Source organism: Enhydra lutris, unplaced genomic scaffold (assembly GCF_002288905.1).
Source record: "Enhydra lutris kenyoni isolate GAN:26980312 unplaced genomic scaffold, ASM228890v2 scaffoldscaffold77, whole genome shotgun sequence".
Classification (NCBI taxonomy): Eukaryota; Metazoa; Chordata; class Mammalia; order Carnivora; family Mustelidae; genus Enhydra; species Enhydra lutris.
Genome location: NW_019154161.1, coordinates 982,417 through 999,285, shown reverse-complemented (window position 1 = coordinate 999,285; position 16,869 = coordinate 982,417). Strand labels below are relative to the sequence as shown.

Here is a 16,869-nt window from a genome sequence, read left to right as displayed (position 1 = left end):
ATATGGCAGGTCCATTGACAAGAAGGTCTCAGTTCATTCCCTGGTGGCATTCAGGCATAAGCTTTATGACCACAGGGCAGGACATTGAAGACATTCCACACTCTTGATCTGTTTTTTTATTCACAGAAGCTCTGACACAAAATGTGTCTATTTTACTTAGACCTACTAATTCTACAACTCTGTTGGGTGTCCTACCCACCAGCTGAGTGTCCTACAATTCAACTTAATTCTGACACTCACTACCTGGGGTTCACATCAGATCCCACAGGCCAAGGGCTTGGTTCTGTGAGACTGCCCCCACTTTAGGTGCCAGCCCAAAGTCCCAGATTGTTACCTATATTTGTGGTGACCAGCTGTAAATTTGACGGTTCCCACAACCCCCCTTTCAGGGTTGGTAATACGCTAGAACAATTCACAGAACTCAGGAAAGCACTTTACAAACATTTACTGATTTACTGTAAAGGCTACAACTCAGGAATAGCCAAATGGAAGAGATGCACAGGGCCAGGTAAGGGAGAAGGGGTGAGGAGGTCCTCCCTCAGGGAACCACCCTGTCCCCACCTCAGTGTGTTCACCATCCTGGAAGCTCCCCACGTCTGTTGTGTAGGGGGTTTTATGATGGTTTTCTTATACAGGCACAGTTGATTAAATCGCTGGTCGTCCAGTCTGTCTTTCCTCCCTGGCTGCTGGGGGTCTTTCAGGTCTCTTATCCTGAAGCTCTGCAGGGGGCCCCCAGCCATTAGTCATCATGTCAGGATGCAGAAGACACTTAGGACTCCAGAGAGTCCAACAGTTTTAAGAAACTGTGCTGGGAACCAATACAGATTTATTACAACATTTTCCCTGCTTCTGTTGTTTTTATTTCACTAAATTTTATCTCTCTTTAGTTGGTAATGAGTCTTTTCTTTCTGGTTGTTTTCATAGTTTGATTTTTGCAGCTGGTGTTCTGTGCGGTCAGACTGATGAGTCTAGACTCGGATTTCCTGCCGGGGTTTGCTTGCTGACTAAGTCTGTGTTGCAGGATGTTCAGTCAGTTCTGAAGTTTTCTTAGTCCTGAGATCTTCGCATTGCTTCTCCGATTCTCTGTAATTGCTCCCAAAAACTATGTATAGGCCTCACTCTATTCTCAGTCTTTATTAAGTCTCCTTTATATTTTCTATCTTTTTGTGTGTCTGCCTCATTTTTTGGTTATTTTTTTAATGAATATTCCAGTTCACCGGTTATCTCATAAGTGTATCTATGATGCTAACCTTTTGTGAAAGAATAAAAAACATACACTGGTCTCTGCCCCTAGTTCTGACACAAGGCTCCTAAAATCCTTGTAATTCTCTAAGTGAAAAGAGTACCAGAGGCATCTTTTGTTCAAATATTTGGTCTTTGACCTCATCTGTGACAGAGTTCCTAAATCCCTTGGAATTTCCTGGGTGATAGAAGCATCTCTTGTTCTAATGGCATGACTCTGGGTGGATTCCTGCGGGGGGTGGGGGGTGTCACCAGAAAGACCAACCCATGATTAGAAGTGTGGGATTTTCAGTGATACCCCCATCATCCAGAGAGGGGAGAGGGGCTTGAAATTGAGTTCATGATGGGCCATGCCTCCATAAAATTCCAAAGGTGTGTGAGTTGGAGCGCTCCCCATTTGGTGGACATGGGTGCTGGGACATAGGTGCTGGGTGACGCACCCCTCCCCTCATGCCTTGCCCTGTGGGCCCCTTTGATCTGGATGAAATCTGCGTCCTTTATAATATTCTCTTACAATAAACTAGTATGCAGTAAGTAAACTGAGTTCTCTGAGCCGCTCAAGCAAATTCAACCCAAGAAGGGAGTCATTGGGACCTCCAGTCTATAGCCGGTTAGTCTGAGCACGGGTGACAACATGAACTTGGATTGGTGGTGTCTGAAGTGGGGGCAGAGGTGGCCTTGTGGGACTGACCTCATGAAATGTGACACTATCTCCAGGTAGCTCGTGTTAGAACTGAGTTGAATTTTAGGCTACCCAGCTGGTGTCAGGGAATTTCTTTAAAAATGTGCAGACCACAAATTATACATCAGACTTGGTCTCAGCTTTGTAATTACTATTAGCAGAACAACTTCCTGTGTACTTATTATCAATCAATGAAAGAGAAACACTCATACGAAACAGGAACATGTTACAGGAACCGCTGACACTGGAAGACGTGGCCGTGGACTTCACCTGGGAGGAGTGGCAGCTGCTGGCCCCCGCCCAGAAGGGCCTGTACCGGGACGTGATGTTGGAGAACTACAGCAACCTGGTGTCAGTAGGTGAGGACAGCTCCCCTGTGTCACTCAGAGGGTGCCCAGTTAGTGGCCTTTCCGTTCTCAGCTACTTACACTCCAGAGCCACTGCTTTGCTCCATTTGGCAGATTCTCAGTGCCTCCTTGGGCACATGACACAAGGGTCTGATGTACTACGACCTGCTCTTACTACCACCACAAACGGTGCCAAACCTGTGGGGTTTTTCTACACCAACAACCAGTTCTCCAACTCTCCAGGGACCAGCTAGGTGTCTTGCCATTCATTTCAGTTCTGCCACTACCAGAGTTAGCCTCGGACTCCACAGGCTTAAGGACTCAGTTCCACAGGACTGCCCTCACTTCAGATGCCAGTGGCCACTGCTGGGTGCCCACTACACAGGTTACCCATGCTTCAGTCCAGCAATAAATTGGGCATTCCTGCAACCCCCTTCAGGCCTGGCAATTTGCTGGAACAGCTCATGGAGCTGGAAGGCACTTTACTTAAGATTACCATTTTATTATAAAGGATAAAACTTGGGAGCAGCCAAAAGGAAGAGTTGTATAAGGCGTGGTATGGAGGGAGGGGTGTGGACCTTCCATGACCACTCTAGGTCTGCCCACCCTCCCAGCCCTTCAGGTGTGTTCACCAACCTGGAAACTCCCAACTTGGTGGTTTAGGGCTTTTTATGGAGGTTTCATTCTGTAGGCATGATTGCTTAAATCATGATTAACTCAGTCTACCAGTGGCAGGGGCAGGGGATTGGAGCTGAAGGTTCCAACCTTCTCATCCCGCCAGTGTCTTTGTGGCAACCAGCCACCACGCACAAGCTCTGCAGGGGTCCTTGCCATCAGTCATTAGTTCACAGAAAGACACTCATCACTCTAGAGAGTCTAGGGGTGTTAGAAGTTCTTGTATCGGGAACCGGAATTTAGACCAAGTGCTCTAACAGAAGATGCTCCTGTCATGGCTGTCACTTAGGAAATTACAAGGGCCTTAGGAGCTCTGTGCCAGGAACCAGGTACAAAGACCAAATCCACATCATTATTTCACAAAATCACATGTGCCCTCTCCTGAGAGACAAGCCTCTGCTTTGCAGATGTGAAAACTGTCTCAGGCCCTCAAATGTAGCATTCCCCCATCTCGACAGACCCCAGCCCGATTCAGTGAGTCTAAGTGTTCTCTTTCCCACGAGCAGGGTATGAAGCCAGCAAGCCAGATGCACTCTCCAGGCTGGAACGAGGGGAGGAACCGTGGGCGAAACAGGAGGAAGTCCACGGTGGAACTTGGCGGGGTGAGTGAGAACGGGGACCCGGGTAACTGGAAGTTGCCCTCGTCATCATCGAGAGAAGGCTGGCAGCGGTGCTCCTTGTATCTCTCTCCCATAGCAGAACTTTCCCTTTAGGTCTTTAGAGGGAAGTTGAACTCTTTTTTTCTCTTCTGATATCTGATCCTTGCTTTTTTTCATTTTATACCTTGATTTTTGTTGGTTTGCCTAGTTTTCTTCCATGGAGTCTGTGGCTTACCCTTTCTTTGTACCCTGTCAGAGTGTGTGTCCCTATTCCTTCTGCCACCCTGGCTGTGAAATCCGCAGCCCCCAGTCCCCAGGCCTTACTCCAAAGAGAGCCGTGTGAATTCACACCGTTTCTGACTATCGGTACCTTCCCGCCCAGCTCTTGGGAAATGCGAGTTGCCCTCCCTACGGCCGGCTCCAGCCTGTGTTGTATCATCGCAGTAACCTGGTCTCTTACGGGGCATCAGTCCTTTCTAGCTTTCCCCTCCACTGGAGATTCTTCCAACTCTTTTCCATTTTCTCTGCTGAATTCCTGATACTTGAGACTTTCCTTCTGGCTCATGAATTAAGCTCTTTCTGTTGTCTGGAAGAGACTCCAAATTGGTGTCTCCTACATACTGTGTAGCATTGTGGGTATTTTACCTGCCCAAGATTTCTGAGTCCCTGCACGAGGAGAAGTAATCCCCTTCCCTCCACCAACAATCCCCTTCCATCTCGTCTGAGCGTCAGATTCGCCTTTTGTACTGTGCACCTTACCCCGTTCACACTGCTCTCAGCTATAGCATTCTTGTCTTTAAGGTCTCTGCTCTTTCTGTTCAGTGTTTCACTAGAAAAGATGGTTTTACATCCTACATCACTTCTACCCAAAATCAGCTTATGCCTGCCTTGATGGCTTCCTTCGTATGGTTAATATTTCCGATTTTCCCTTGGTTTGTCCAAGGTCTTCCCATTTCTCTAAATCATTTGTTTTCCCCATTTTTAAAAGCAGCTTTGAAATAATTTGCATAACCTATAATTTGCCAACTTAGCACATACAATTCAGTGCATTGTAGTACATTGATAGGGTTATGTAACCATCCCCTTAAGTAATTTTGGAAGATTTTCATCACTTTGAAAAGAATCATTTCCAGGGCTCCTGGCTGACTCACTCAGTAGAGCATGTGACTCTTGATCTGGGGGTTGTAGAAATTACTTAAAAATAAAATTAAAAAAAAAAAAAGTAAAAATTAAAAAGAAACTTTTCTTTCCAGGCCCCAAGCTCTGGGCAGCCACTGATCGACTTTCTACCTCTAGAGATGTGACTGTTTTGGATATTTTATATAATCATAAAATATTTGGTCTTTTGTGTCTGGCTTCTTGCATTTAGCCTAAAGTTCCTAAAGTTCTTTCATGCTTTAACATGTGTTAGTACTTCATTCCTTTTTATTGCCAAATACTATTCCCACTATATGGATATACCACAATTTATTTACTCATTCATCTGTTGATGGACATTGGGTTTTTCCACTTTTTGGCTTTTAGAATTATGCTATGAACATTCATTTTCTTAGGTATACATCCAGCAGTGGAATTCTAGAGCACTTAGTGCTTCTCGACCTGTGGCCAGCATTACCTCCTCCCAGCCACGGTGTGTGAGAATATGCAAAGAATATTGCCAACCAGGGGAGCTCACTTGAACCTTTAGCATCCAGTGGTTTTACTGGGGCTCACTCACACATTGCCTACATGGCTGAACTTTAGTTTTTAGCCCCACCAGAAATCACACTAATTCTCCAATTCCTTTGAGGGTTCAGAGGTTGAAACTGACATGGCATGCCCCAAAGTCTCCTTCATAAACCACACTATTAGAGTATCCAGTGTCCAAAGGCCCCAGGCAAACAAAGGCACTCCTATCAGGTAGGACATTGTGAGGCCCTAGAGATCACTTCCCTGGAGCCAATGGCAAGGGCCAGACCTCTCTTTGGTTGAAATTAAATCTTAACTGAAGGTAACTGTGAAAAAATAACAATAAAGGGACTAATTTAGAAATAAAAAGGAAATAGAGTTTATGGTTGTATCATCAGAATCAAACGACAGCATGATATATACAAAGGATATCTACATTTTGAATTAGGAAGATGCCACTGGGAATTAGGAATGAAGGCATGAAATAGGAAACTGCAAGGCATGGTATTAACTACTCAGAATGGCTTGAAGTTGGCTGGACGAAAGCAGCATTAGAAGGTGTCATCGGGAGAATCAGTGGAGTGGACACATGGATAAATGGGAGTATTCACAAGGGTGTGCACTTTAATCGCCAGAATGACTGGATTTGATATGTGAGTACTTAAGGTAGCATGGCGGGGGGCTGTGCTTGGTTTTGCATTTTTTTTTTAAATATTTTATTTATTTATTTGACAGACAGAGATCACAAGTAGGCAGAGAGGCAGGCAGAGAGAGAGAGAGGACGAAACAGGCTGCTTGCGGAGCAGAGAGCCCGATGCGGGGCTCGATCCCAGGACCCCGGGATCATGACCTGAGCCGAAGGCAGAGGCTTTAACCCACTGAGCCACCAGGTGCCCCGGTTTTGTATTTTTTGTAGCTCTAGGTTCTATGACCTTTCACCTGGACAGTGGTAGTGGAGTAACAATAAGGAACTGCTAGATGTTCTAAGAAAAACTGAAGGTAAAGCTGAACTTTTAGAGGAGGAAGTTGCTCCTCTCGTACAACCTGTTGCCAACCAAAACACAAACGTAGAGCTATTGAACTAGATGCTGCTGCTGGCAAGTGAGGGAACAGCACATTGGGGACTCTGAAATGGGAAAAGCTTGGGTACGATTTCCGTATTGAACGCAGAATGTCATCAGCTTGACGGTTTCTATATCCTGTGCAGGAGCATGTCAGCTTCTGAAAATGGCTACCCGGTACACTGTCCGGCTGCCAGATTTCCTACAGTCATGATCCGCCTATTCAGTGTAGATGGAACGTATGATAACATGAGAGCCAGGCTAAGGGTGGAGTTCACTAAATCTGACTGATGTCTGTGGAAAGTTAGTCTGGTGGTGGTCTACAGAAAGGCCAATTGAGGAACAGGATTACTATGCAAGAGTCTGTCTCAGGTCACTTTCAATTCTGAAGACCTTACTTGATTACTTGCTAGGTAACAAATGCATTTATTCATACACCTCCATTTGCATGGTTCCCCAGTGTCCCTAGTCAGATTTTGGGTTCTCTAGGTGAACTTAAAGAATCCCCAGCCTAAGTGTTGAAATGTCTAAAACCTTCTGTGCCTTCAACCATCTTTCATTATCTGTATTCTCACAACTTTTCACCCAGTCTTCTTTTCTTGATGACAGGTATGTTATCATTTCAACACTGCTATCTCCATCTACACCTCCAACCAGACCTCGATGTCTGTACTACATTGTCCCCTAATCCTCACAAAGTTTATGTTCTACAACACAGATTTTTTCCTATACGTTCTGAATTTCAGCAATATTCCTCATCTCCATTTGACATGCCTTTACCTACCAAGTGGTAGGTACCCAAGCCATATGGTTAGCAGGGAAATCCTAGATTCCTCACTGTCATTAACCACTCTCCCTTGAACTCATCATTCAACTGTCTTGTCTTTATGGAGGTATATCCTGATTCCCTCCACTTTCCAGTCTGCATTGCTCTCCTTCAATCACATTTCACAATATCCAACTCCCTTCGTTTTTCTTTTCTTCATCATTTGGTTTTCCCTGACTTGATTTATGATCAGTGAAAGTGAGGCATATTTTATATATTCCAAACACCAGCATAGTGCCTTGTACACAGGAGCCATTCAGGAAACAGTTTGGAGTGAACAAATGCAACCCTCATAGTTCTGGATAGTGGTCTCTTCTCCCTTTATGATCTGGTGTTTTTCCAAGTTCTGTGGAATGGTGTTCCTCCAACCCTGTCGTTTGCTGCCAACAATGACTTGCTTCTGTTTTTACTACTTCTGCATGTTTTGTGGGATCCTAGTTAGAAAGCAGCAAATCTACATACATTGTCAGATGCATAATCTTATTTATACTTACTGCTTTTCCCTTTTGTTTTGTTTATATTGCTGTGTTTTTACCAATGTATAAGAGATAAGGAACATTTATATATGGCATTTCTTTTATACTGTTATCATAGGATTGTCAGTAATATGCCATTTTTTAAGAAACATGAAAGAATTTTTTAAAGTTATATTCAAAACAAGATTATGAAAGGATTCATTGTTCTCTTCTCTTCTAGAACCTAGCAAAGTTTATAACCACCTGCAAGGTCACTGGGAAAATCCAAGAATGCTGAAAGGTATGGAACAAAACCACAAAAATGATGCATTTGGAAATACTGTTCCTCAAAGCAAAAATCATTCTCCTTCCAGGCAAAATCATATGCTTGAGTTCTATATAAAAACTTTGAAATCAAATTTAAGTTTAGTCAACCAGAGCAAAAGCTATGAAATTAAAAACTCTACTAAATTCAGCGGAGATGTGAAGTTATTTCTGCGTGATAAGCATGAAGATTTTCATTCATCTGTTAAACTCCCTGTAAGTGCAAAACCTATTAGCAATAAGTCCCAAGTCATTAAGCATCAGAGAACTCATGAAATAGAAAAACCCCATATATGCAGTGAATGTGGAAAAGCCTTCATTAAGAAGTCTCAGCTCACAGATCATCACAGAGTTCACACAGGTGAGAAACCTTATGGATGCAATATTTGTGCAAAAGTGTTTTCCAGAAAGTCCAGGCTTAATGAACATCAGAGAATTCATAAAAGAGAGAAATCCTTTCTATGCAATGATTGTGGAAAAGTCTTCACCATGAAGAGTCGTCTAATTGAACACCAGCGAACTCACACTGGAGAGAAACCCTACATATGCAGCGAATGTGGAAAAGGTTTCCCAGGGAAGCGGAATCTCATTGTGCATCAGCGAAAGCATACTGGAGAGAAATGCTACGTATGCAGCGAATGTGGAAAAGGCTTCACCGGGAAGAGCATGCTTATCATACACCAGCGAACTCATACTGGAGAGAAGCCCTACATCTGCAGTGAATGTGGGAAAGGCTTCACCACGAAGCACTATGTCATCGTACATCAACGAAATCACACAGGAGAGAAACCCTATATATGCAACGAATGTGGGAAAGGTTTCACGATGAAGAGTCGACTAATTGAACATCAGCGAACCCACACAGGTGAGAAACCCTATGTATGCGATGAATGTGGCAAAGGCTTTCCTAGGAAGAGTAATCTCATCGTACATCAGAGAAATCATACAGTAGAGAAATCCTATGTATGCAGTGAATGTGGAAAAGGTTTCACCGTGAAGAGCATGCTTATAATACACCAGCGAACTCATACTGGAGAGAAACCCTACATCTGCGGTGAATGTGGGAAAGGCTTCCCCCTGAAGAGTCGGCTGGTTGTCCATCAGCGAACACATACTGGCGAGAAACCTTACAGATGCAGTGAATGTGGGAAAGGTTTCATTGTGAATAGTGGACTGATGTTACATCAGCGAACTCACACTGGAGAGAAACCCTATATATGCAATAAATGTGGAAAAGGTTTTGCCTTTAAGAGCAATCTTGTGGTACATCAGCGAACTCATACTGGAGAGAAACCCTTCATGTGCAGTGAATGTGGAAAAGGCTTCACCATGAAACGCTATCTCATTGTACATCAACAAATCCATACAGGAGAGAAATCCTACATATGCAGCGAATGTGGGAAAGGCTTTGCTACGGAAACTGAGCTCATTTTACATCAGCAAATTCATACTGGAGAGAAACCTTATGCATGCAATGAATGTGGTAAAGGCTTCACTGTGAAAAGCCGACTAATCGTTCATCAGCGAACTCATACAGGAGAGAAACCCTTTATATGTAGTGACTGTGGAAAAGGCTTTTCCTCAAAGAGAAATCTTATTGTACATCAGAGAACTCATAATGGAAACAAACCCCAGTGACCCAGTGAATATCGTCATACCCTCAGGAGGAAAATACGCCTCATGCAACATCAGAGATTTCACGCAGAATTAACTTCCTTTATGTGTACTGACTGTGATAATCCCATTCCCAGGGAATTTATGCAGCAAACTATGTAGACTGTTAATGGGAGAAAGCCTTCAATACCAAGTCAGCAGCCATCGTACATCAAAGAATTCATAGAAAGACTTTGGATTTCACAACACCTTTCATTTGTTAAGCCTTGTCAATACATACAAGAAATGTGTAAGTCAAGGTACATAAGCCTTTGCAGAGAATCTGAACTCATTACCTACAAGTGAACTCTCGCAGGGGGTAAACCGTGATAGTTCAGTAACCTCATTAAACATCAGTGTGCTCCCAGCATACCTGAATATAGTCAATATAGATCAATTAGCCTGTTGCTAGATTTTCACCCTTGGGAAATACTGAATTTGCACAGGAGTGAAGTTCAATGAATGCAGAGAATGTGCTAGTGCCTTCAGTGATCAATTACCTCATATCATATGTCACAACAGGAAAAAACCTGATACTTCAATGCAGAAAAGTCCTGAGGAAACATTTCTAGGTGATTACATGTCTGAAAAGTATATATTAAGATAAAGCTTATGAATGGCGAGAATAGGAAAGCCTCCTATGGGAATAAAGACCCTGTCTCATCAGTGATCATAATAGATCCTACCAGCGAGCTTACACACAGTAGCAATGATATGATTGTGCAAAAGCCTTTGCCTAGAATTAAAACCTCAATAATTGTGTGAAATTCATGTTGAAGGAAAATGGCAGTGAATATGAATTTTAGCGCTACATTCTGCCTCATTTCTGATAAATTCATTACAGACATAAAACTCATGAACACACTAAATGTGGAGTAGCTAGCAGAGAAATTTTGAAGGAAAGAAGCCTCACGAAAACGATGCATACCTGAGTTTTCCATCAGAAGTCTAATCTTCTACATCTGCTGTCCATTTTGGGGCAGGAAACCTTGAACCATATTCTCAGTGAGGCCATCATTTTAAAGTAGGCTATCCTCAACACTGATTAAATTTTAATGTACACAATGCAGGGGTGTTCTGTGCCCTATTTGCATCATTGTATCATTCGCTCTTAGATTTCTTAGGTTCTAAAGTCCTCTCTTTCAGGCAAAAGAAAAAGGAATATATTTATAAATGTAATTTAACAAATTAGGGTGTATTTATTCAAGTTTGAAAGTAGTTTATAAAAATAACCTTATATATGATTTTTCTAAGTTTTTGGAAATAATTTTAGACTCACATAAAATTATAACGTGTACAAAGTTCCTGAGTACTTGTACTTGGGTTCTTCAGTGACAGTGTCTTACATAACCATAACACATAATCAAAACCAATAGAATGACATGGGTACAATGCACTAAGTAAACTATAGGCCTTATTTGGTTTTCACTAGTGTTTGCATGCATTAATTGATGTGAAGTTTTGTTTTTTAGTGTAGCGTTATAAGAAACCTGATCACATATATAGATAGACTCCTGTAAATCTCACCACAGTCAGGATGCAGAATTGTTGTGCCCACACAAAGAAACATCCATGTGCCGCCCCTTTATAGTGACACTCTCCCCGCAACCCTGATCCATGGCGGCCACTGACCAGTACTCCATCACTCTGATCTTGTCATTTCAAGGATGCTGTTAAAATGGAATGACACAGTGTGACCTTTGGGATAGGCTCTATTTCACGCAGCAAATTGCCCTTAAGATTCATCCAATTTGTTGGGCATATAGATAATTTTACTTTTTGTTACTGAGTAGTATTCTTTTGCTACGAATGCACCATAGTTTATTTGTTTAATATTGGTGGACTTTGGGTTGTTTCTAGTGTTTCATTATTATGAATAAAGATACTGTGAATCCAGTTTTGTATGAACATAAGTTTTCATTTCTTTGGGGTAAATTACACCCATGTTAAGTTTGTGTTTTTAACTTTATAAGAAACTGACAAACTTTTCCATAGTAGCCATACTAATTTACATTCCCACCTTCAGTGTATCAATGCCCCAGTTGTATCTTGTCCTGCACTTGGCACAGTCATATTTGATCCTAGACTTCCTGTCAGGTGTGTGTAACATATAATGGTGGTCTTTTTTTTAAGATTTTTAAGATTTTTATTTATTTGACAGAGAGATCATAAGGAGGCAGAGAGGCAGGCAGAGGGAGAGGGGAAAGCAGGCTCCCCGCTGAGCAGAGTCCCCCATGTGGGGCAAGATCCCAGGACCCTGAGATCATGGCCTGAGCCAAAGGCAGAAGCCCAACCCACTAAGCCACCCAAGCGCCCCTATAATAGTGGTCTTTTTTTTTTTTAAAGATTTTATTTATTTATTTGACAGAGAGATCACAAGCAGGCAGAGAGGCAGGCAGAGAGAGGAGGAAGCAGGCTCCCTGCTGAGCAGAGAGCCCGATGTGGGGCTCGATCCCAGGACTCTGAGATCATGACCTGAGCCGAAGGCAGCGGCTTAACCCACTGAGCCACCCAGGCGCCCCTATAATAGTGGTCTTAACTGATCTTTCCCAAACCTGCTCATACACGGAGCAGGTAAAGTTGTCATTTTTGCTTTCAATCGTCAAACATAATTTTAAAAACTCAAAGGGGAATAGCCTATTACGTCTGATGATATATTTACCTTTTTTATTTCTTTTTCTTCATTCCTGGTGTTTCATGTTTCCTTCTGTCATTCCCTTTTTGTTAGAACTTCCTTTATCAATTCTTTTTTTTTAAGATTTTATTTATTTGACAGACAGAGATCACAAGTAAGCAGAGAGGCAGGCAGAGAGAAAGGAAGGGAAGCAGGCTCCCTGCTAAGCAGAGAGCCCAATGCGGGGCTCGATCCCAAGACCCTGGGATCATGACCTGAGCCGAAGGCAGAGACTTTAACCCACTGAGCCACCCAGGCGCCCCTATCAATTCTTTTTGAGCAGGTCTGTTGGTAAAAAAATCTTAGTTTTCCTAGCAAAAAGCCTCTTGCTCTCCCCTTTTTTTCCTTGTTCTTCTTTATCCAGTTATTTCCTTGATATAAGAACATGTGGGATGCCTGGGTGGTTCAGTCATTTAAGCCTCCGACTCTTGATTTTGGCTTGGTCATGATCTTAGGGTTGTGGGATCAAGCCCCACATCAGGCTCTGTGCTCGGCGCGGAGTCTGCTCCAGATTCTCTCCCTCCCCCTTCCCTCCACTCACATGTGTGTATGCATATGCTCTCTCTCTCTCAAATAAATTTTTTATTTTATTTTTTATTTTTTATTTTTTTAAAAGACTTATTTATTTGACAGATCACAAGTAGGCAGAGAGGCAGGCAGAGAGAGAGGAGGAAGCAGGCTCCCTGCTGAACAGAGAGCCTGATGTGGGGCTTGATTCCAGGACCCCGAGATCATGACCTGAGCTGAAGGCAGAGGCTTAACCCACTAACCCACCCAGGCGCCCCTCAAATAAATTTTTTAAAAAAGATATGCAATCCAGTTTATAAATCCTACTTGTGGCACCCCCCCCCCAATTTGCCATACCACAGTGTTATGGCAGTGTTGAGTAACTCATTCCTTTGGAAATTTATTTTTATTTTTTAGCATTTACACTGTGCCAGGCACCATTGTCACTGGGGACATGTTATTGAACAAAACAGGCAAAGTCATGGCCTTTATGGAGCATATGGTTTAGTGAAGGTGACTGAGTAAAATAAGTACATAATAGAAGGTCAGTTAAGTGCTATGGAGAAATAAGAAGGCAAGTACATGGCTTGTAATGGAGGAGCTATTTTGTTTTTCAATTATTTATTTGACAGAGAGAGAGAGCACAAGCAGGGCAGCAGCAGGCAGAGGGAGAAGCAGGCTCCAGGCTGAGCAGGAAGCCAGACAAGGGCCTCAGTCCCAGAACCCTGGGATCACGACCTGAGCCAAAGGCAGATGCTTTCACTGAGCCATCCAGGCACCACTGGAGGGGCTATTTTAGTATGGGTTTTCAAGGACAGCTGTTCTGAGCAGATGTAATTTGAACTAAGACCCAAGTATACTGAGGGTAACCAGCAAGCATAATACTTGTAAGCCGGGAACACTCCAGACCTGTTTCTAAGTATTTTCTCTGGGCTTCCTGCCTAATATTCTCTGAGAAATTAGGAAAACATGCAAATTCTTAAGTCAAACCCCAGACCTCCTAAACCAGAACCTCTAGTCTTGGGCCCAAGACCCTGTATTTGTAAAATGATCTTTGTGATCTATACTTAAATTTTAACATCTTTGCCCTAAATCCCGGATTAGTGCACCTGTTACCACCACACTGTAACAGGATGGATTCCGGGTAGACACTCTCTACAGTAAAGAATCAGATATGAGTGTTCTACCAAGCAGGCCCTCGATCCCCTCCACTTCTTACCCTTTTGCGGAGCTACACATCCTGCCATGGCAAGGTGAGATCAGCTCATTCCTGAAATCGATCAGGCAGGGTCCCAGAATGGGCTGCCCAGGTGACCCATTTAATCCCTGAAGAGAATAAAATACTCTTACAATTAAGAAATTATACAGACAATAAATTCTTAATGTATGGAAATTAGAAAACATGGGGTGCTTGGCTGGCTCAATTGGTAAAGCATACCACTCTTGATCTCAGGGTCATGAGTTCAAGCCCCATGTTGGGCATGGAGCCTACTTAAAATTTTATTTTTTAAAATTTTTAAAAGATTTTATTTATGACACAGAGAGATAGCAAGAGAGGGAACACAAGCACGGGGGAGCTGGAGAGGGAGAAGCAGGCTCCCCGCTGAGCAGGGAGCCAGATATAGGGCTGGATCCCAGGACACTCAGCAGAAGGCAGGCACTTAATGACTGAGCCATGCAGGCGCCCCATACTTAAAATTTTAAAGAAGTTTTTAAAAGATTTTATTTATTTATTTGACAGACAGAGATCACAAGTAGGCAGAGAGGCAGGCAGAGAGAGGAAGGGAAGCAGGCTTCCCGCTGAGCAGAGAGTCTGATGCGGGGCTTGATCCCAGAACCCTGGGATCATGACCTGAGTTGAAGGCAGAGGCTTTAACCCACCGAGCCACCCAAGCGCCCCTAAAATTTTAAAGAAGTTTTTTAAAAAATTAGAAATCATGTATAAACCATTGAAGAAATTTTAAATAACCCATAATTGTACCTGAGTCTAGCATTGTTTACAATATATTCTCCCCAAATTTTCAGGCATATGTAAGTATATTTCTTTCATGAAAGAAAACTGAGGCTAGTTTTTTAATATTTATAATGTTATGAGCATCTACATCATTAAATACTCTAAAACTTCTAAAATTGACATTTTTATAATAAAGTACGGAATTATGACACAAAGATATGTAAACAATGGAGAATTGCAAAAATTGGGAATGTGAAAACTTCTGACATACACTTAAGTACAAAGCCAGAAGTAATCCAAACTAAATGTTTACTTAACCACAAATAAACAGGCAAACGCTTACAATTTGTTCCTGTAATGGGGGTCATAAGATTTATATTATTCTGAAGATGTGTTTTTTTCTTCTTGAGAATACAGTTATCTTTCCTTATTTATACTGACAGTTTTAGTATATTCTTTCCAGTTGCTATGTACTGTTTGGCTCAGGGCAGTTCCATAATTTACCAAAGTAATTGTCTATCATCATACATTTAGATTTTTTCCTTTTTTTTTTTTTTTTAAGATTTTATTTATTTGACAGAGAGAGAGGTCACAAGTAGCAGAGAGGCAGGCAGAGAGAGAGGAGGGGAAGCAGGCTCCCTGCCAAGCAGAGAGCCCAATGCAGGGCTGGATCCCAGGACTCTGGGATCATGACCTGAGCGGAAAGCAGAGGCTTAACCCACTGAGCCACCCAGGTGCCCTAGATTTTTTTCCTTTTTAATTGCAAAAGCCAACGTCGTTAATATTAAGAAAATTTTGGGGGCACCTGCGTGGCGTCAGATAAGTGTCTGCCTGCCGCTCTTGGTCATGATCCCAGCATCTTGGGATCCAGGCCCCCAGTCAGGGGGCCTCTTCCTCTGCCTGCCGCTCTGCCTGCCGCTTTGCCTGCTTCTGCTCGGCAAATAAAATGAATGAATGAATGAATGAATGAATAAATAAATAATTAAGAATCCTTAGGGGTGCCTGGGTGGTTCAGTGGGTTAAGTCTCTGCCTTCGGCTCAGGTCATGATCTAAGAGTCCTTTGGATTGAGCCCCGTATCGGGCTCTCTGCTCAGTGGGGAGCCTGCTTCCCCTTCTCTCTGCCTACTTGTGATCTCTCTGCCAAATAAATAAATACAATCTTTAAAAAACAACTTAAAAAAATTTTTTTACTAAGTAAACTGTTGCGATTAATATTTCTAGGTCAGAGAATGAAAAATGTAAATTGATCCAGGTTGCCTTCTAAAAAGGGAGTACTAAATCCCCTACGATTAAACCTCCCACGCCTAAATAATAATAAAAACTTTAAAGTGTGCGCTATGCAAAAGTATAATAATTACATTATTTCATATTCACCAATACCCCACGGTCATCTTCATTTATTTTTGTAAGGCAAACAAACATTTGCACCTTCACTTCATCCCTTTTCTTACTGGAGGTAGTAGCTGTGTATCCACTCCCACCGGGGGATTAGCATTTCTTTCTTTTTTTTTTTTAAAGATTTTATTTATTTATTTGTCAGAGAGAGAGAGGGAGAGAGAGCAAGCACAGGCAGACAGAATGGCAGGCAGAGGCAGAGGGAGAAGCAGGCTCCCCGATGAGGGACTCGATCCCAAGACGCTGGGATCATGACCTGAGCCGAAGGCAGCTGCTTAACCAACTGAGCCACCCAGGCGTCCCGGGGATTAGTATTTCTTTAGGAAGCCCACTCTCTTAGCTTCGCCCGTCAAAAGCGGTCTTCCTTCTAAACGACTAGGGCCTTACCCAGTCTATACACAACCGCCCTCTCCCTAAACCTAAGACGTTAAGCGACCACTGGTTTTATCGACTCTATGACCGATGCCTCTTCAGCGACGTTCCAGCTTCTTCAAACTTTCTTTCCCCAAGTCCGCCTTGGTCTGAGCCCATCCCAGCCGTAGGGACACCTGCCTTCCTCTAAGATGGCCGCGTCCACGGTGCTCCCGCCTAACGACTGCTCTCGGCAGTGCACAGAGGGCGCCGCCATCTTTCTTCCCTCGGCAGATAAACGTGCCTGGTGGCTTTGGGTAGACACCGACCTCTGAGTCTTGCCGGGTTGGCACAACTCTGTTGACCATCCCTCCCAACGAGGAGGTAAAAACACTGAGGTGGCCCGTAATGATTTCGATCTCCCCACACAGCCGCTATGCCCCCTCCCATCAGAC

At 43.1% G+C, this 16,869-nt stretch overlaps 1 protein-coding gene across 1 annotated transcript in view; it reads left to right on the top strand.

Moving 5' to 3' along the window:
* The window catches only part of LOC111160767, a 618,405-nt gene that overhangs the window by 334,489 nt on the left and 267,047 nt on the right, over positions 1-16,869 (top strand). Inside the window, 1 exon segment of the mRNA XM_022524110.1 lies at positions 8,287-9,521. Within this exon segment, the coding sequence (XP_022379818.1) occupies positions 8,287-9,521 (1,235 nt within the window).